This window comes from Trichosurus vulpecula, chromosome 5 (genome assembly GCF_011100635.1).
Source record: "Trichosurus vulpecula isolate mTriVul1 chromosome 5, mTriVul1.pri, whole genome shotgun sequence".
Classification (NCBI taxonomy): domain Eukaryota; kingdom Metazoa; phylum Chordata; class Mammalia; order Diprotodontia; family Phalangeridae; genus Trichosurus; species Trichosurus vulpecula.
The window spans coordinates 22,126,623-22,147,563 of NC_050577.1; the positions used below are offsets into that span (position 1 = coordinate 22,126,623).

A 20,941-nucleotide genomic window follows, 5' to 3' on the forward strand; every position below is an offset into this window, starting at 1 on the left:
GAGATTTTGAGGCTGGGAAAATGATGATGACATCATCAGGAATATAAAAGTTAAGAGGTAGGTATGAAGTGAAGTTCAGTTTCACATAGGATGCATTTACATGTTATAGTGGTAACTAACAGTAATAGCTCACACTTCCATGGTGCTTTAAGGCTTGCCTCTGGGCTTCACAGCCACCTGGCAAATGGGGTACCATTTAATGATATTACTATCCTAACTTTACAGATGAGGAAACTGAGGACCAGGGTCATGCAGCTACTAAGTCTGGGGGGTGAGATTCAAACTTGGGTCTGTCCGACTCCAAGTTCAGCACTCTGTCCACTCTGGGATTCTGCCTCTCATTTGGAAAGGCAGAACCAGAGTTCATGGAAGGAGGTCACAAGGAGCTGGAGGTGCAGACTTGCCGGTGACCACGAGGAGGATGATACTACCTGTGGAGAAAGTGCAGAGAAAGACAAGAAATGGGCTCTGTCCCCATTTGAGGGGGGAAAGGAAGAACATGAACCACAAAGGAGACAGAAAAGATTCACTCCTGCAGATGAGCCGACCACACCCTCTGAGGCCACAGGGAAGTGGGGGGGGCAGGGAACGTGGAGGGGAAAATAGAATTCTGGAGGCAAAAGAAAACTTACTCTGCTGAGCTCCCGCAGACATCTATGCAGAAAAATGATGGTTCTGTTTACTCCATCCTCAAGCTTTACTGTGCTAATTTATGGAAAGCTTTATCTCTTGCTTAGACACAGAGCCTATATCCTTGACACGGATTATAGGACTGCAAAATTAAAATACAATGGCCCCAGTCAAAGCAGAACGCCTTATTTAAAGAATTAATAATAAATGTACAGGATGAAACCTTACACAAACATACTCCCCAGCTTCCAAAGGGGGTGACTCAAGGCACTTTTGACACAAATGAGGGGAGAGTGTGGATCCCTTCAACAGTTAGTACTTTCTTCTTCCTCAAATTACCCCATACCTAGCTGTGTTCAGGATGACCTATCTCCGTAGATAAGGGGCGCCACTGGGGGCCCAAGACTTGTTTTTTATTTTTATAATTGCATTTCGATACAATTGTTATCCTTTTTCTATAAATTTGATTTTTATGCACTTAAAAACATTATTCTGGGGAGGGATGCAGAGGCTTCACCAGACTGACCATCAAAAGGGTCTGAGGCAATGCTCATTTAAAGCGACTGAGGCTAGGTAAGATAAAATCAACCCAAAATAAAACCAAAAAGTTAAGGAATCTCAGATCTAGTCAAAGTTTAGTGTTTCCTTCAATGATGAATGCAGGCAATCAACCATTCTTCTGAGGAGAGGCCACAGGTTGGCTTCTCCACAATGGCAAGACGACCATAACATCCAGAAGCTAAGAAGTCCTGCCTGCCCTACAAGAAGGCAAGCCATGTTGGAGCAAAGACTGTCTATTACAGTGCCCTGTATACACCAGGTGCACCATAGATGTCTGTTGAATCGAAGAGTCAGTACTCAGGAAAAATACGTTGAATTGAATTCTTCTCACTCTGATATGTCTTTAGCTGGGGCTTGTAGATTTTATTTGTCTGGTCTTGCCCTAGGCTTTCATCAGTAGAGGGAGCTCTCCGATGTGGAAATCTCCTTCTCATGGCCCAGCTCGGCAAGTCTCAGAACCTGGCTGGTTAAGTGATCACGATCACAAGACAAGTAGGTGTCAGGAGCAGACCTTGAACTCAGGTCTTCTTGACTACGCGCGACATCGATCTGAGGCTTGAATAAGATACAACGTGTCCAGATACACTAAGATACCTGCCTGCACAGATGGAGAAATCGAGGTCTGAAGTCCTGGCCAGATCCACCACAGCATGAAGGGCAGCGGAGACCCAGGCTGGAGGGAAAGACCTCCCGAAGGGCACAGAAGCTGAGTCCCAGCCATGAACCTCAGGGGCGGGGGTGCGTTTCTACATACACAAGTATGTACATACATGTCAAGACAGAGGAAATGCCAAGTGACTCAATATTTTATAGAAATAGGACCTTTCCCTGATGCCCCCAAAGACCTGAAAGGCGACTTTTCTTGCCGAGTTTGTGTCTTTTTCTCTTTCCAGGTCACCACAGTATTGTTAGTTGCTCTAGAAGGACGGTGGGCAGAGGAATGTTTTCTCTCCTATTATCTAAGTAATGATGGGGCTGCAATCTATAGCTGGGTAGGCATCCCCCACTCCACTGGAATGGGAGGTCTTGTGAAGAAAGTATATCTTTAATAATTTTTTTCTAAGCATTGAAACTGATCATTTGAAATGACGTGGCCCATTTCTATTGATCCATCCCTCACTCGCTTCTATGGCAACAGGGTTGGAAATGCAGCACCACAGAACAATCAGAAACCTTGGCTCTCTGCGGTTCTGGATGACAGTGAAGTGATATGAATATCAGGGCTAATTTCAATGAAAAGATAAAATAAAATACTTGTGCCAGGTATTATCAATGAGTAGAATGCTGTGAAAGAGAATTTTGGACCATAATTATAATCACTGATATTTATCGATGGCATTACAGATATGTGTATATACATATGTGTGTATATACGCGCACACACACACACACACACACACACACACACACCATAGATACAGAAATCTCCTCTCACCTGAGCCTCAGGAGGACCCCTTGAGCTAGGCGCTCTACGTATAAGTAGCTCCATTTTACAGGTAAGCAAACTGAGTCTCTCAGAGGTGAAGTTCTGAGGGCTGGATGTCTAGGTGGGCCGGTCCTCTTCCCAGAGCACCACTTTTCCTTTCCTGAGTATAACACTCAACACCACCAGTTCCTCAGAATTGAAATTCAATTTATGGCCTTATGACTGTGCTATTCGCTGGGCATTTAATCCAGAAGAAGGCACTTCAGGCATCATCTAAACCATCCACTCCATTTTATAAAAGAGGAAAGTGATTGGCCCAGCCCAGTGGCTTCACTGGTGTCAGAGCCTGGGGCTGGGGGAGGTCAGGGAGCAGCCCCAGGAGGTGACACAGTCAGTTGGCGTGTCAGAGGAAGGCCCTGAACCCCAGCTTTCTGGTCTCCAATGGGGGCTCTTTTCACAAGGTCACCCACCTGGCCTCAGGGCTCTCTGTGTCACAGCACAAAAGACTAAAGGGCAGGAGCAGCAGACAGGGAAAGTGTGTGTTGGTTTGTTGTGGGGTTTGTTTTTTTGGAGGGGGATGGGCAGCTGACCCAGACCCAAGGTCCTCTATGGATGGCAGGACCCAAAGAATCATTTAGCTCTCACTGTACAAGAAGAAACTGAGGTCAATGAGCTCAAATGACTCCCTCCAGGATGTCCAGGTGAGGCGCTGACCCCCACAGCCACAATTGGAGCCCAGGCTCCCCATTCCCAGAAGCCCTGCTGCTTAATCTTGGAAACTGAAGGTCCCCTTTACACCCACAGTCCTGTCTAGTTGGCAGGTGTAGGATACAACTGACAAGGAGCAGACCTCACCAGTTCTCAGAACTATGAATTACCTGAGGGCAATGGAAACCAGGGAAAAGAGGTCTACTGAAACCATAGAAGCTCCCCCTCCTCCCCAGCCTTCTCTAGGGACTGGCAAGTTATTATGCAAAGAGACTTAAGTAACAGCTTTCCTGAGATGGTGCCAACCTAGAGACTCCTGCCCAGTGGAAATGTTACTTAAACTCTGCCCCCCTCAGGGATACTGTGTGGTGGCTGGATTGAAAGACCCTTTGTTGTGGCTACTTCAGTAATCCTCTTTAATTCAAGCATCTCATCTTAAGACAGGTCCAAACAAAAGGGACCCTCAGAACTCAGATATAAACCAGGTTCACTAAACTTCAGGAAGAGGTTGGAAGAAGGCACCCCAAAGGCCAAGCCAAAGATGCATCCATGAGTATAAATACAGTGGGATCATCGCTGGTGTTGTTTGTCCTTCATTATCAAGGGGGACTGATGACATAAGGATATCAGGACTCATGACATCTTGACTTGCAAGTAAATTGGATTTGAGTGAGGGAGGGCTGTGCAGTCACCAGCCTCACTTTCTCCTCCAGAGCTATCTAGGTCCAGAGGCCAGATATAGATCAGGATGACTGGAGATGGTCCCTGATGTTATGGAAGACCTTGGCCTTTTTAAGCTAAGGTCTTTTTCCAGGTCCCAGTCTGTCTGAGGCAACACTCATTTAAAGCGATTGAGGCTAGGTAAGATAAAATCAGCTATAAAGAAGAGAGAGTCATCTAGCCGAACCCCTGAGAAGGCCTCAGTTGGTGGGAGAAGGGGAAAGAAGATCATTACCAGGAGGAAAGATCCCCAAAGTTTGGCCCAGGCATGGGCGGAAATCCTCTGGTTCTTCACTTGTCAAATCTCTCTCCCATTTCTCCTAGTGCCCTTCTCCTTCAGAGCATCCCCAAGACCCCACCCACCCCCCTTTCTCTGCAGATGACCCTGTGTCCTACTTTAGGAAGAAGTATATGCTCTCATCTCTCCTCATCTTCACCCAGCCTCACTCTCTCTGAAACAACAAAGAGTTGGGCCTCCTCCTTGCCAGGACTGACCCTTCTATCTTTGCCCCCAACTCCATCCCATCCTGTGTCCTCTGAGAGTCACTCCTCTCTCTCATCTTCAACGTCTTCCTTTCCAGTGACCCATCCTCTGCAGTTCATCACATGCCCTTAAAAACCTCTCAGCTGACCCCGCCATTCCCATAAGCTGTCACCCTCTAGCTTTTGTCCTAAATAAGATAAGGTTTGTAAATTGCTTCACAAATCTTAACTGTCCACCTCCTCTGCTTCTCCTCACTTCCGGAAACTGGCAATCTGTCTTTGGATGGTTCCTCCCACCACTTTTGCCTGGAGCACAGTTCTAACAGCCTTCCAAGAGCAGCACACACCACTCCCAGCAAAGGGATGCTCCTGGAATCCTGCCTCAGGTACTCATCAGCTCTGTGACCATTCCTTGAACCTCCCCACCTGTGAAATGCCGTACACTTGTTACTCTTCACAGATGCCTGTCCCCTTCCCCTCTTCACTGTTCCTTTTTGCTGCCCCTCCACAAGGAGCCTCGACCACAACTACAGGTTCCCATGAGAAATAAACCAGAAGGGAATAGTAACAAGAGGCCCAACAAGGGTCTGGACAGCCCACTGCACGTTGGTTCTTCCATCCCACCAGCCCACTTTGCTTGGAGGCTGCAGGTGTACAGGGTGGGACCTTACTGGCCTGGCCAAGCTAAGCTCTGCTTGAACTGAATGGGCACCTTAATAAACAACTCTTCGACGACAGGGCCAAAATCACAAGGGAGATATGTACATGTATGAAACCCATGATGCTTACCAGGCAGGAAAGAGCAGACAAAGTGAATGCTGGGATCTGTGTGGTAATACAGACCTAGATATTTAAATCTGGGAATATGGAGGGGAAAAAGTGAAATCTGACCAGAAAGCCTTTTCAAAAATGAAGCTAGAATATTAACACGAGGCTAAAAACGTCACCAAGGCCCAGGACTGGCAGCTCAAAGGAATATGACCCAAAGGAAAAATGAATGTTTAAATACATTACTTGCATTAAATATAATACTGCTTTCATTTCATGTACATTGTATTACAGAGTTATAAAGCACAGAAGTAACAAAATCCCTATCTGTAACAACTGAGAACTGAAAAATAAATTACCAAAAAGTATTTATTCAGCACCAGAGAGAATAAAAATGATCAAATCAGACCATTAGGTATGTTTTGTTCCGAAATTAGAAATGCCTTAGCGCAGACTCTCACACTCACCTAAACATGCATTCATATGCACAGAGACTCACAAATACTCACACTGGCAACCAGGCCCACCTCTGCTTCTCCCTTTGACTTGGCAATTATTTTTTAAGGTACTGGGAGAGGGCCAGAGACCTACTTTCCCGTGTTTTAGTCAAGAAAGTGAAGCCAGACAACCAGGGACAGGCAGGCAGCTTCCATCATTGTCATCATCACCATCACCACCACTGTTTTACATAATCAATACCACTCACATAGTTAGAATTTTCACTTACCTCCACTGCTATCACAATCAAAATAAGGTCCGTTTTGGAATCTGGGAACATTGCATTTAATTGTGGAGACATTCCAATCAGTGCACAGTTGGTCACCACTGATATAACACTCATGGTCTCAAAAGCCAACTAAAAAGAAAACAAAAAAGGCCACGTGATTGACAAATGTTTGTTCCTGCCCCTCCTACTTCTTCCTCTTTTCTTGCTACAACATGGGGACAGCTGCAGAAAAATTCTTCCTTAGTTTCAAAGACTAAATTATTTTTTAAATGCTTTTTCCTATATCAGCGGTTCTTAAACTTTTCAGACTCAGGACCCCTTATACTCTTAAAAGTTAATGAGGACTCCATATTGCTTATGTGAGCTATGTCTACTAACACTTACTGTATTAGAACCTAAAACTGAAAATCGTTTAAATAGTTAAAATATTTATTTTAACATAACAATAAACCCATCACATATTAAAATGCAGGACATATAATATGAAAAATAACCACATTTTCTGAAGCAAAAAACATGGTGAGAAGAATGGTATTTTACATAATTTTGCAAATCTGTTTAGTGTCCAGATTAATACAAGATACCTGGTCCTCCTCTTGCCTCTGTATTTAATCTGTCGGGATGTATTGTTCTATTGATATGTATGAAGAAGATCTGGCTTCACACAGATAGGAAACTGGAAAAGAAGAAGGTTGAGCGACTTTGTCCGAAGTCACACAATAAGTTGGTGGGAAAAGCCAAGTCTAGACCTCAGACCTGTGGTGGCCTAGATAGTTCAGGATTTGAACAGGAAACTTCACCTTGGCATAATGTGTTGTTACTAGAATATTAATCCACACACATCTCAAAGGTCAATGCGCCACTGGAGAGCACCAGCATATGTACAGCTAATTAAGGTTTGTAAAGCATTTTACATGTTTTCTCATTTAATATGACATAGGAGGTTTTTCACTCAGTAGGAGGCAGATAAGACTATTTGGCAAAGAGTCCCCACTGAAGGAGTCAGTGTTGGTAAGGAGGAAGGTCACCTTTCTCTCTGAGATAGGAGAAGGAAAATGCAAAACGGGTGAAGGAAAGGTCTTGAGGCATAGAGGGAGGAAGGTGAGAGAGGTCACCTCCCCCAGTTTCTACGGTAACCTCCCCCGAGGGCACTTGGCATCTGGGAAGGGTGGAAAAGGCACTGGGGAACAGGGTTCCAGGTCTGGGGTCTCGTGGGTCAGAATGACTGGAGACAGTATCGAAGAGTGGAGATGAGCATACTGCTGAAATGTTGGGTGCCTATAAATGTCCCCGCCATCACTGCTTCACAGCCATAGGGAAGGAGCCTCTCATCATAAAAGGTGGCTTTGTTCCCAACAGCACAAAAGTCTGAAATACAGCCCAAGGACAGACGTTTCCCCACCTGCCTTCTGTCCTTCCCTCCACCACCGATACATCATGAGCTCTTTCACAGTTCACTCGCTGCATCTGGTTTAGTTCTTTCTCTATATAAGAGGGCGGTGAGACCTAAGGGCAACGATGCTGTGAGCACCAATCAGACCCTAAGGCCCTCCCACCCCAGCACTCCGTAGGTGCTCCCTGGAGAGCGCTGCTAAGTACCCAGGTACCCCGTCATCACCGTATCAAATATAACTTTTACAAGAGGAACAACAATGGGTGACTGAACTCAACAGTTACTCAAGGTTCTCCCACTGGCCAGCTTTGGACATTTTCTAAACTTTACAAAGCCTTTATGGAATGTGACCCGTTTATGGAATCTCTTAAGGTCAGAAGCCTCGGCTTCTGCCATATTAAGGAAGACCAGAACAGCCAAGCCACAAAGTAGATAGCGGTACAAAAAACAGCAGCTATGGAACAATGCTCCTGTACTGGAGGGAGGGAGGGAGCAAGGAGAAGAAAGAGGGAGAGGAAGAGAAAAAGAGAAACAGAAACAGAGAAATGGGCACACGCACGCTCACACACACATCCTTCTCTGGAATGGCGTAGTGTGGGGATCTCGGGATCCCGGCTGCCCTTCTCTCTGCGTTCCTGAGTAATGTGTGCCTGGAACTTAGAGTCCAAAGATCTGGATTTATCTTGGTCTGGAACACAGCAGGCAAGGTTTTAAAAATCCCCAAAGACATAAAGAGCCCTTCTTGGATCCAGCATTAGGGCTTCCAGGATGTCCCTGTAGCTTTATCCATTTCTTAGCTCGGTGGCCCTTGGCTCATCCCCCCACCTCCACCTGCTTCCACTCACTCCAGCTGGGAAGGTTATTGTGGGGGAAAGGGCTACACAAACCCAAGCTGCCTTACACCCACTGTCCAGGCCTAGGAGACAGTATTCTTATCATTAAAGTCCAAGAATAAAGCACACTGAAGACATGCCAGGAGTGAGCCCAGGGCTCAGAACTCTAGAACTAGGAGGGACGTAAGAAATCAATTATGTCAATACCCTCATTTGACCGATAGGAAAACTGAGGCCCAGACAAGTGAAGTGATTTAATGAAGGCCGTGCAACAAGCGAGAATAAAGCCAGGAGTAGAACCTAGATCCCTTATATCTTTGCTCTTTAAAAAACCAAACAGAAAATTCAAAAGAAAAAAAAAATTACCTGCCAGACACCAATATTTGAAGAAGGCTCTGCAAATGGACGCTTGAAGACCTTGCACATTTTTAAGGCATCTGAATTAATTTCAGAAAAGTTGTTAAGAACAGCAAAGGCAGCTGCTAACGGATAGACACATGAGAAAAGGCTCACGTATCCAAACTGTAAGAAGAGCTCCAAGTAATCATCGAAGGTGCCCTGAAAAAAAAAGGCACTGTAAAGAAAACAGTACATCATGCTGTCACGGACAACTCACGAAAAGCAGAAACATTAATGATATTCAGGGCATAAGTCTCCACTGACAGTCTATGGTAGAGTCTCCCAGTTCCTCCATCTCAAACAATTTGTTTGAATTGAGAAACAAATGCAAATTTAGGCCTCAAAAACTGTCACCTCCAGAACCAAAAATGAAAAGGTTTTTTTTTTCAGACTTTCATTTCAAAGAGAAAGTAAATAACCCAGAATTACTGCTAACAAGTAATGGTCTTCTGTGACATGCCCACAATCTTATTAACTCATTCAAAAAAATCTCTAAGTCTCATGTACCCCAGCCCCAATCACATCCTTTCTGTAAGATCAGGAAGCCAGAAAACAAAAGGAGGGAAACGATACGAAAACGAGGACAGCCAGGGTGAGGAGATGTTGGCAAGAGAAAAAGACAGAAGGAAGGTGAGCTGAAATAATTCCGTAACCGAGTTTACAATCTTTGGCTTGGTATGTTCTATCTTATTTATGGGCAAGGAACAGTGCTAGGTGCCATTCAAAACTATTTAAAATGGTTCAGAAGGGGGAGAAACATACACAATGCCCCCTTAAGAACTCAGGTTTGGGCATCACTGGAAGCTGCAAAGGCAGGTTAATCAGACAGGCTCACTGTGTGGGGGGTGGGAATGGAGGTGGGGGGGATAGTGGTAAAAAATGATTATAAGGTAAAAGCAAAAGAAAGTTCAGTTAATAATTAACCTTTAGCCTCCTAATAAAAGTTTCCACACAATGAACCTCAGAGAAGGATAAAGAGATGGCAGCTGTCCACTTTGGAGGAACCAGCCCCCAGGCCGGAGAGGGCAGGCACCTCCTGAGTGACTGCAAGGAGACCCCCGAGAGATTCTGCAGGGGCTGCTATGTCTTCTTCAATGTCGTTTTGAACAAGGAGACAAACTAGAAGACAGATGCTGTCAGCTCCCTGGGGGCAGCTACTGCTTTTAATTAGATTTCTTTAGGACCTAAGACAATGCCTCAGCCCCCAGAGGCCCTGGGCCAACACTCACCAAGAGACTGAAGTAGGCCCAATGGCAGGAGCATCAGCAGCAAGCTGAGAAGGTGCCCAGCACAGCCTTATCCTGCAGGCTCACTACCCCTGGGGAGAGCCAGTGGACGCTCCTGACTCCCAAGAGACCACCACCTGGCCGTGCTACATCCCTTATTTTATGGCCCCCAAGTGGATGGATGATGGCTAACCTTTAATAAAATGTTGTAGACTACAAAAGCTCTCTATATACATAGGAGTATATATACACATCTCTGTGGGTACAGAGTCTATGTATATGTGAACAGAGGTGGCCAGAGGGCTGTGTGTGTGTACACACACCTCTATACACACACTCTCTCTCTCTCTCTCTCTCTCTCTCTCTCTCTCTCTCTCTCGGGTGTCTCGAAAGTCCTAAAAGCTATTAAAGCTTTTAGGCCACTCTTTTATTATATGTACAGAGAGACAGACTTAGACCCATTTTTAAAATTTAAGCAGAATGTACATCACTAGAAATCATAGTGGCCCAGATGTGGCCTTAGCATGCATAGTAAAGTTAGCCTTGGGAAATTATTTTAGGGGAATGGTGAGAAACTGCCAACATAAGGCCCACGTGCAACAAAACACAAACAAAAAACGAGAAAAGGTCATTAGATGTGGTCATCAGGAAGCTGGTGATGACCTTTCGAGAGGATAAATAAGTCATCTGAATGGGAAAAGCGCATTGTACTTTCATTGGATAGCTTTTTCCCTAAACGTGGCAGACATGTCTTCATTTCCTACCCAGATGCCTTCCTCTGTACTTCGCCATCCTGCCTTCATCCTGGAAGAGAACTCCTACCTAGTCAGTACCCTCTGCCCTGCCTGGGGGGTAAGGTGGGGGTGGTGAAGAGGTCCTTCCAGAACGTCCATTGAAGGCAGGCACCCAGGCCACACTGTTTTTTATTTCCCACACAGACTGCCCTCCTTTGGACTTGTTCATCATTCCTTGCAAAGTGGGTCCCCTTAGTCCCGCCTCCACCCTCTTTGTGTTTTCTTCCCCTCTTAGACTACATGCTCCTTGAGGCCAGGGATTGCCTTTTTTCATATTATTATTAAAATTTTTGATTTTGTATTCCCTTTTATTAATTTTTATTATTACTTAGGGGAAGGGGAGTGAGAGCCTTTTTTCCTAGTTAGAAGGTTATTGAGCTGGCTGAAGCCTGTCCCATGGGATGTGAAAATTTACTTAAGGCCTCAAACGTTCCTGATGGGAAGCCAAAAAGGGAGTCCAAGCTGCACAAAGTAATCTGACTTGCCTTATTTGAGAAACGATCCCAACTGTCACTGACTTCTTGGTTGCACTGGTGACATATAAATCCCTTTCCTCTCCATCAGCACACTGTGAACCCTCTAAATAGGGTTTAATCTGTAACCTTAATTTATGTAGAAAGTCTATTTAACTAGGTTTGTTTCCTTTATGAGACCATGATTCTGTTTAACTAAGTTTGTTCAGCTTTTATGAGACTGAAGGAAGTATGGGATTATGAATTGTCTTTTAAACTTTTATAGCCTAAAAGAACGTATGAGACTATAATAGGTAAAAGAATTTATTTCTCTAATATAATTTTCTCTATGAAAGCTTGTCAGAAACTCCAATCCAGGTTGAGGGTTATTTTTTTTCACCTTCTGAACCTGTTCTTAAGCATAATAAAACCTATGCTTTTACCTCTGTAATTTCTACACAGCGGTAGATTTATCTTGGCATAAGTAACCTACCAAGTGAACTCAAAGAAGAGCTACTTTGCCTATAACAATATTTGCATTCTTGGCACACAGAAGGTAATTAATAAATGTTTATTGGCTGGCTGACAGTCACGTTCTCCATAAAGTCACCTTTATCACCAGTAACCTCAATATTACAGACTGATAATTTTGTAGTTAATTATTTCATTACAGAATAGAAATGAAGAAAGAATGAAAGGACAGTATCTGGCCTACAAGGCCTAGAAGACAGGAGGTGTTTTACAGTTGCATTAGTGTTAAGGTCTCTAAACTAAGAAGTAAGCTTTTCAAATAAATCCCAATTCTAAGGTGATATCTCTTAATCCATTACTTAAAGGGCTGTTTTATGGGGGCTGCATGTAAGTTGTCAAGAAAACTCCAAGATCCCCCTCCCAGCCTGTCCATCCGAGCTTTCTCTCACTTGCTGCTGCTTTTAAGTGCCATCATCCCTTCTCCCTCCTTTCGGGGGTGACAGACATAATTTCAAGATCTGCAAAGCCTTCAGAATTCTGGTATACGCTTTTGTTGTCATTCAGTCGTTTTCAGTTGTGTCTGACTCTGTGACCCCATTTGGGGTTTTCTTGGTAGAGATACCGGACTGGTTTGTTATTTCCTTCTCCAGATCATTTTACAGATGAGGGAATTGAGGCAAACAGGGTGAAGTCCCTTGCCCAGGGTCACACAGCTAGTAAGTGTCTGACACCACATCTGAACTCAGGAAGATGAGCCTTCCTGACTCCAGGCCTGGCGTTGTAACCACCATGTCACCTAGCTTTTAGCTACGAGCTTTTAGCTTTAAAGCGCTTCCTTTCAGGGAGAAGGGGGCAAGCTGGGGATCCCTGATAAGTGGTCATTTCACTGCTATTGCCTTTTACAATGTATTGGTTAAGGCACTTAATCAACATATTTCAGCTCCAGCAAAGCTCAGCCCTGACAGTAGATAACACACATTCAGACTTACCAGGTAAGTCCCTTTTTCTTTTTCCAGGATGATTTGTTCATACAGAGTAACATCCACATCTGCTTTTAAAGCCTGAACCTTTTTCTTCACCCGTAACCCATGCTTCCTTTGGAGCCAATACGGAAGAAGGGTTTCTACAATTTGGTTCAGAATCTGAGAAGTGATCAGCAGAGTAGCCAAGCTCTAAAGAAAAACAGACAACGAAAACTCAGCAAGGCCACAACAACATGGGAGATGAAAGCAGGTGTATGACTGTGGAAGAGGTAACAGCACATTGAGCTGGTGGTTGGATGGAGAGTGTTGGGCTGGGAGCCTTCGAGGTCAGGGTTCACACTGTCCTTTCACACTGCCTCGATGTGTGAGCCTGTGGCACCTCCCAGGACTTCCTTACCCAGCCCCTGCCTGGAAGGCTGGCCCTGCCGATGTGCAAGGGCAGAGACAGCTCCCTACGTGGGTACCTGCTCCTGTAATATGCAACATGACACGGTCCAGAACAAGGTATAATGTCATAAAATGAGCCTTGGCCAAGGCAAGTGATCATGGGATGGTTCCAGCTCATTAGTCCCTTCTTGGGGAGGGACAAAGATGACACCACTTTGGGGTATGTCCCTGAAATGGCTTAGAAAGTTCTCAATCTCAAGGAGAACAAAAGCAGGCTGGCTGAAACCATCTGCATGGGCAAGAAAGCCAGGGGACTCTTAAGAGGAAGTGCCCATGGCCACTTCATAACTGCTCATCCATAGAGGTCTCTCCTCAGTTAGAAAAAATGAAAATTGACAGACCCACAATAGGCTTCTGGAGTGGAACAGCAAGTGGTAAAGAGGGTAATATGATGCAATGGGCTTTACTGTTTTCAATTTCAATAGGGCTTCCAACTTGGACAACTTATTGTGGTGAAAATCGGATCATAGAATGTCATTTAGTGCTGCAGTGGACCTCAGAGATCATTTATCCAGGGGCTCCCAACCTGGACTATGAGAATATTCTAAAGACGTACGGGGAATATCTGGCCAACAATTATATTATGCTACGGAATGTAATTTGTTTTATTTCTTATGTGTATCAAGGGTGGGGTTCAACTGAGTCAATCAATCAATCACCCCGCCCTACTTAACCCAGATTTGGAGAGGCAGAGTGATTTGGGGTTGAGGAAGGTCTTTAAGCAAAAAGAGAAAATAAAGAGTTTCAGAGGTTAAAGATTTACATTCCCTTTGCTCAGAGCACCAGTAGTTATGGGTGTGATGCCAGCTCTCTATCCACGCTATTCAACCATCAGACTAATTTTTTAAACTAAATTTTTTAAAAATCGTACTGTTCTTCACACTCACCTGTCGCAGCAGTTTCATATCTTTCATCACAAAGGCAATGTAGAAGAGTGAGGCAAAACAATTGAGAAAGTTGAACTGCCAAAAAAAAAAATTAAAAATGACTGCAGGAGTGAGACGTATAAAGTGCTCTAAAAACCAAGGGACAAAGTCACTTACATCTTCAGAATACAAAGCACTTTTTTAAAAAAAGGAGTTTTAAGAAACAACCTGAGCTCTCCCACCTCCATTTCTATTCTTCCCTGCTTCCCCTCACTTCTGTCCCCTCTGACCCATCTCTCTGCCTTCTTCACTCCTCCCCCACTGAAGGACACGTCAGTGACTTAATGGATGTCTGAGCCACCTGGTAAGGGACCAGGGGGAGGCCTGGGGCTACTTCCTAAGGAGCCCCCTCTGCTCCCCAAACAAGCCAAGGGGAGCAGGACAACAGACGGCTGCCATCATGAGTGAGTTCCAAACAAATGAGGAGTAACTGCGCTGATGATTTTTTATTATCAAGGACAATGAAGGACAGAAAAAGGACAGATCACTGAAGCCCACGTACACCGACTTATGAACACCCTACACAAACACCAACAGCCAGTTACAAGTCCGGCCCTCTGCAGGCCCAGCTGTGGACAGCAACCAAAACAGCGAATCCACCAGCATTAAGTGCCTGCTCTGTGCCCAGCACTGTGTGTGCCAGGCTGAGGACACCACACAGTGGCCATGGCAGAAATCCTCTTCCCTATGACTTCCTTAGTTTTCCTGTAGGAGAACTGGAAGCGGCGCACCGTGTCCTTCACCAAATACAGCTTAGTTCATTCCACTTAAAGCTCCCTCTTCCTCACACAAACAGGTGCCTCCTCCTCCTTTCACCTGCTTCTTCCATGCCCTCTTTTTTGCTAACTCGGTCAGCTCAGGAAGCATCTCTACCTCTTTTTCTTAGTTTCTCTTCTCCACCTTCTCTTTGTCAGTCTAAAAATTTTTAACATACCCTTAATCATGACTTACAAGTGACAGCATAGCAACATTAATACATATGAATCATCCATAAAAAACCCAAGCTCTTTATTTTTTTGGTTTTGGGGGGGGGCAGGGCAATTGGGGTTAAGTGACTTGCACAAGGTCACACAGCTAGTACATGTGTCAAGTGTCTGAGGCCGGATTTGAACTCAGGTCCTCCTGACTCCAGGGCCGGTGCTCTACTCACTGCACCACCTAGCTGCCCCAAACACCCAAATTCTTAAGTGAAATCAGTTACCCTAACAAAAAGGAGACGATGTGGAAAGTGCCGAGAAGTCCCCTTAACAACTACCATGAAAATCTCTATCTACCTCCTCATCTTTTTAAACCAGATTTTCCTTAAATATTAACATTCCAGATAAATTGAAAAGGTTTTTTATTTAATTCTGTTGTCCTTCTGTTTAGTTAAATTGCTAGTAAGCACTGTAACAACATCGTCTTGTACTATTTTTCACTGTAAATACACAAAATGCAACCATGTAATGGATTAAATAGGCTTGTGTGGACTGTCCTGGGAACTAATCTTTTATAATGAGTTGTTTCTATGGGAAAATATGCTCTGAACTGCAGAAAGCAATCTTACCCATTTTTATAACAAAACCCACTCATAAGCTAAGGATTTAAAACTTTATGGGTAAACACATTAAAAAAAAAGCCAGCCAACAAAACTCTTCCCTTATCAAACTTTTCAGAAAAGCCTCTAGTAAGGAGTCGATGGCTCTGGGGTGACCAATGAGAAAACGAAGACTGGACTTCGCCATGACTGGACAAGCCATAAATACAGCAGGTTGCTTCTGGATAATGGAACATTAGCAGCAAAACTCATTCCTATTACCTGTGTTTTCTTATATTATTTTACTGCTCTGAATTAAGAACACAGCACCAGTATACTACACTGGAAACAAGGCTTTATGATTCATTTCAAAAGGTGTGCATTTTTATAATCATATTTACACAGAAAAAAACATACTTACCACCAACACCTTGAGAATGAGATGATTTTGATAGGCAGACTCCAGCCTGTGATTCTCTGAAATTAGCAATCAGAAATGGTCACACCTCTCCTTCAGACAAAAAGCAACATTCGGGTGGCAGTAACATCAGGCAGATGTCACCGCGGTGCTGACAGCATCGGGGTCAAACACCAGGGCCCTCCATCCATTCTTTCAAAAAATTATTTGCTGCTGATGGTGGCCTTCCCTCCCGTACCACTAAGATAAACAGTGCCCACTGCCACCACTCCCCAAAAAAACCGTGAAAAGGAAACATCTAGATAAAGAGGCGGAAAGGGAAAGGAGATAGGTATAACGCTAGCTTGGATGGAAGGGTAAGAAATGGCTATTTTAGGACCACATTGCATGCATTAGAGTGACCACAGGTATGAATCACGCGGCTCCAAAGGCAATGTAAGTGAGCTAGGGCAAAAAGCAGCTGGCGAGCGAATCACAGCATTAATGTGGTTCACCCGGGCACACCCAGAGTGCTCCTGCAACAAGCTGGCACTGAGCACCGTGAACCACAGGGCTCAAAGAGGCCAAGGCCCCCATGTTTGAACCTTCTTGTCCTCACTGGGAAAAGTGAGCAGCACAGAACCAAGCTCAAGATGCTTCTCAGCTAAGCGGCTGAAACCAGGGGATGTGAAGGAAGACAGAAAAGGTTTGCTGTTCTAGATTACACTCTAGACAAAAACATCTTCATTAGGTTTCTTGCTACTGAAGCTCCAGTGGTCTCCCAAAGGGTCTTTGGCCTGATCCGCAGTTCCTTTCTCACAATGGCACCTACTTTTCATCATCAAGACAATGGAGTCTCTGCCCCTCAGAGGTGGGACTCCTTTAGAATAACTAAAGAATCCCAAGGATGGGTGCTGGCCATACCACACCACACCAGTTTGAGCCGGAATAACCAGAAGGGTGTCCAGAGCTCACCAAGTCCATGGGCCTTGGTGGCGTTTTTCTTTACAATGGACATGGAAATGCCTGGCTGTTCTCTCAAATTTAGCACACCTCAACAAGCATTTATTAAGCATGTGCTGCCCGTACGGGAATGCAAAGACAAAACAGACCTGGCCCTCCAGGAGGCTGCATTCCACTGATGTCCCCATGCCAATACACATAAGAGAGTAGTTAGAAAGAGGAGACTTACCCCACGAGGTTAAAAACTCTGCAGCAAATCGATAGAGGCGGTTCATGATCTCAATGACGATGGCGTAGATGATACTGGGCACAAACAGCAGGATGTTGGTCAGTTCAGGAAAGTTACTTTCACGGTGCACATCCTGAGCCCACGTCTCCAAATCAAAGTAAATCATCATAACATAAAGGGAGAAGTAGAGGCAGAGGCAGACGAATGGCAAAGAGACCAGGTAGATGCGCAGCTGCCTCTTGAAGCTGGAGTACAGCGGCTCTTCCCGGCCGGTGATGGGGTTGATGCCCAGAACGCCGTGGAAGCCTGGCCGCGGCTCTTCAAACTGCCTCTTCATCAGCAGCGTCCCCCACCGGTAAGTCATCAGGGCACAGCCACGCTTCCAGACCTCCAAGATCACGGTTGACCAAATCAGGTTGAAGGAGGCAAAGATCACATACTTGTCGTAGTCCTCCCAGTCAAACGCATAGTAGGGCAGCCCAATGAGAGCCATTGGGATCAAGGCAAAAGTGAAATACTCCAAGAAACCAAAGTAAAGGGCAATGGTTTCTCCAAAGTACATGCGGATGCCATCTGCAGGGATGGGAGGAGAAGAAGAAAAGAGGGTTCTGAGCCCAGCATTCTGAAGGGCGGGAGGAGAACACACACATTCCATAGGACTGACTCTCGAGAGGCTGAGTGATGACTTGAGGACATGAGGAGGCCTTTTAATCCACTCAGAGCATCTCTGCTAACAGGTATGTTGGGGGCAGGAGAAAGAAGGGTTCAAGTTGCCCCTCAGAGATGCCCTGGCATCACATGCCCTCTCTGCCCCCTTCCCACTTCTCAGAGAAACCATGAGGAAGGCTGGCTGCTGAGCTCCAATGGTGGAAGGAGTTTCCTATGCAGGAAATCCCAAGTCCAGGCTAACAAAAGGGGGCATACCACTAACACCAGGGGCAGAGAGGCCTGACTCTTCCCTCTGTCCTCAGTCACCTGCCCCTTAGAGCATCAGCTGGTGATCAGGAAGGGACCTCAGGTACCACCCAGGCCAATAGCCTCATGTTCACCCTCCACTGTCAGGAGTCAGTGAACAAACATGGACAAGAATTGAGAGCCCACCCACACAAAGCCAGGCACTGTGTGTAACTCAGGTTGGGGCTGACCAAGGGGGAAAGAGCAGGGCTGGGAACCCAGAGAGCAGCCTCTCATTCTGGCTCCTCAGCTCACTGGCCATGAGAACGGGGGGAGCCATTTAAGATGGGGCCTTTGTCGCCTCTCTTCTAGCCTAGTACAGCAGTCTCCTAAATGGTCTCCTGGCTCAAGTGCCTTCCAAATTCAGCCCATCCCCCACACAGCTGCCACACCGATTTCCTCAAGTACAGGTCTGAACACACACACTCCACACTTTACTCAATAAACTCCAGTGGCTTCCTTTTATCCCACATGGGAGCTGTTTCCTGCTGTGCGATCTCTTGCCTCCCCCACCTGAGAGCCTGTTCTGTCACCCACCCAGAGGCCTTTCTGGAAGTGGCGATCCGCAGCGAGAAGTGACCCTCGGACATACCCAAAGGCTGATACTTCAACTTGAATCGATTGTACCAAGTGCTCTCGAGCTTCTTCAGAGCTTCGTTATCATGAAGTGGGAAGATCTGAGTCACGAGGCCGTAAGTGAGTAATCTCCGCACTGAGCAAGGAAGGAGAAACACATTGAAGGATGTGAGAATCGCTGCCAGATGTCTCCTGAAGGCCTTTAGGTTAGCACCCCCACGCTTGGCCCTAGCCTGGGCAACACAACTCTGCCTAATCCCAAGGCTGACACTCTAAATTGAACAACACCGCTATCAAAAAGAAAAGCCTCCAAATATGCATAGAACCAAGGGCTCCCCCGAGTACCTACAGATGGCTGTCCACAATGTTTCACCATCCAAAACTTAAAGCATGCTTCCCTTCCAGGCTGGTCCTATCCCTCACTGCCTCCAGAGCCAAGTGAGAATGAAGTCTCTTGTGCCAGAACTAGTGGTGACAAAATGAAGAAGGAAGGGAAAACTCCAAGAATCTCTGCCCCTAGTCACAGTCACTCCTGCTGGCCCAGGCCTCAGCCGTGGGACACCCCTGATGGCTCAGGCCTGGCTCTCAAGACTCTCTCTCCTCTTCACCTCGCACCAGAAGCAAGAGCAATATGGTGCTCATTTCTCTGGAGCCCCTGCCTTTGCCCCTTCTTTTTACCCAGGACCCTGGTCTAGTTTTTATCAGGCCATGGAATATAATAGATCCTCTCCGATGAGATCAACCTAGCCATCCATATGGGGAAAAACAAATGAAGACCGCACACACCCTGCCCCCTCCCCACCAACTATGGCATGCCCCTGAGTAGTCTACCACTGTATCTTAGACGGGCATTAGAGACGGGCCTCAGAACTGACTGAGGAAGAGGAGAGTAGGCTAGATTCTGCCTGGGATGCCCTTGCTCCTCTCTAGAGGATGCATGGAAGAAGCCAGACAAGAGTGAGCATGAGGAGGTGTGGGGTCAAGGGTGGCCTGGGCCAATTGAGGGAGTACCCACAATGGTGGATGGCTCACAGATCTGTCAAAGCCCACACGGAGGAGATACAATGTTGCGGTCCTTCCCAATGCCACCCTCTTGGTTCTTTGCTTTGCACTGATCTAGGATACCTTAGATGGTTATTTTGACTCTAAGGTTTGGACTCACAGCAGCACAGACCCAGCTGGGCTCATGGGATAACAGGACCATAGATTTAAAGCTGGAAGTTAGAAGCCACCAAGCCTAATCTCTTCATTTTACAGGTGAGGAAACTGAGGCACAGAGCTGTTAAGTGACTTGCTCAGTGAGCATCTCATACAGGATTCAAGCTCAAGTCTTCTTGACTCTAGGACCACACTATCTTCGAAGCCAAGAGGCCCCCTAATTCCCAGCTCTGCCACTTCCTAGTTGTGTGACTCAAAGAGGTCATTTCACCTAAGTCTTGGTTTCTTCATTTGTAAAGTGGGAATGACAATGCACGTGCTATCTATTAAACAGGGCTGACACACGGTATGGCTCGAAGCCACCCGGACATCTTCTAAAAGGCCTTTAACTGTAAAATGCCCTGAGTCTCAGTTATCCTTTGGTTGTCCGCTATCTGTCCTCAGACACTCTCTGACCAACAAAAGAGACATCTTTCTGTGCTAAGACTCCTGCCGTTTCTCCTTGTTCAGTGCCTACGGGTGGCAGACACGCTTCTGCCATGTTTTCCATGGTGTTGAAACCACAACAGGATGCTGTCTGAGGAGCCTCTGAGAGGCCTTTGCTTGCCTAGGACGGACCTATAAAGTCAAGACTTTTTATCACAGAGCAAACTCTGAATGAGTTATCAGAGTCAGGCTCTTAAACAGGATAAAAAGCTGAGTGGTTCAGAGAGAATACGAGGTAGCAGGCCCTAAGACAGAGCTCCTGGCTCAACCACCAATGCCAAAGGGTGGCAATGATTCCAGCTTTCCCCAAAATGCACCTTCTCTTCCCATGACAGGTAAGAGGTCGTTTACCAGGAAAGGGCCGAACCAATGCAATCCCATATGGATCTATCTATAGATAACCACAACTACAACTAGATGAATGCCTCTCCTCCCTTCAGAAGCAGTCAATGATCTGGCACCAGCTACCGGTGTTTCTACCATCTTTGTACAGTACTGGTCAACTCCATCCTAAGCAGTATGAAGAAAGGGCATAAGGAATCTAATGGATACCAGGCTCCTCTGAACTTAATGACATCCTGCACTAAAAACGGAGAGGCAGCTAGGTGGTGCGGTGGATAAAGTGCAGGGCCTGGGGTCAGGATGGACCTACATTCAAATGGGGCCTCAGTCACTTCCTAGCTGTGCGACCCTGAGCATGTCACTTAACCCTGTT

At 45.8% G+C, this 20,941-nt stretch overlaps 1 protein-coding gene across 1 annotated transcript in view; it reads right to left on the bottom strand.

The window, feature by feature from the left end:
- Positions 1-20,941, bottom strand: part of ANO10 (anoctamin 10) — a 229,690-nt gene that overhangs the window by 189,684 nt on the left and 19,065 nt on the right. The window contains exons 5-11 of the mRNA XM_036761366.1: positions 18,599-18,718; positions 17,053-17,625; positions 15,885-15,940; positions 13,909-13,983; positions 12,581-12,763; positions 8,616-8,807; positions 6,024-6,152 (exon numbers count right to left, since the gene is read on the bottom strand). Of these exons, the coding sequence (XP_036617261.1) occupies positions 6,024-6,152; positions 8,616-8,807; positions 12,581-12,763; positions 13,909-13,983; positions 15,885-15,940; positions 17,053-17,625; positions 18,599-18,718 (1,328 nt within the window). The remainder of the gene's footprint in view (positions 1-6,023; positions 6,153-8,615; positions 8,808-12,580; positions 12,764-13,908; positions 13,984-15,884; positions 15,941-17,052; positions 17,626-18,598; positions 18,719-20,941) is intronic.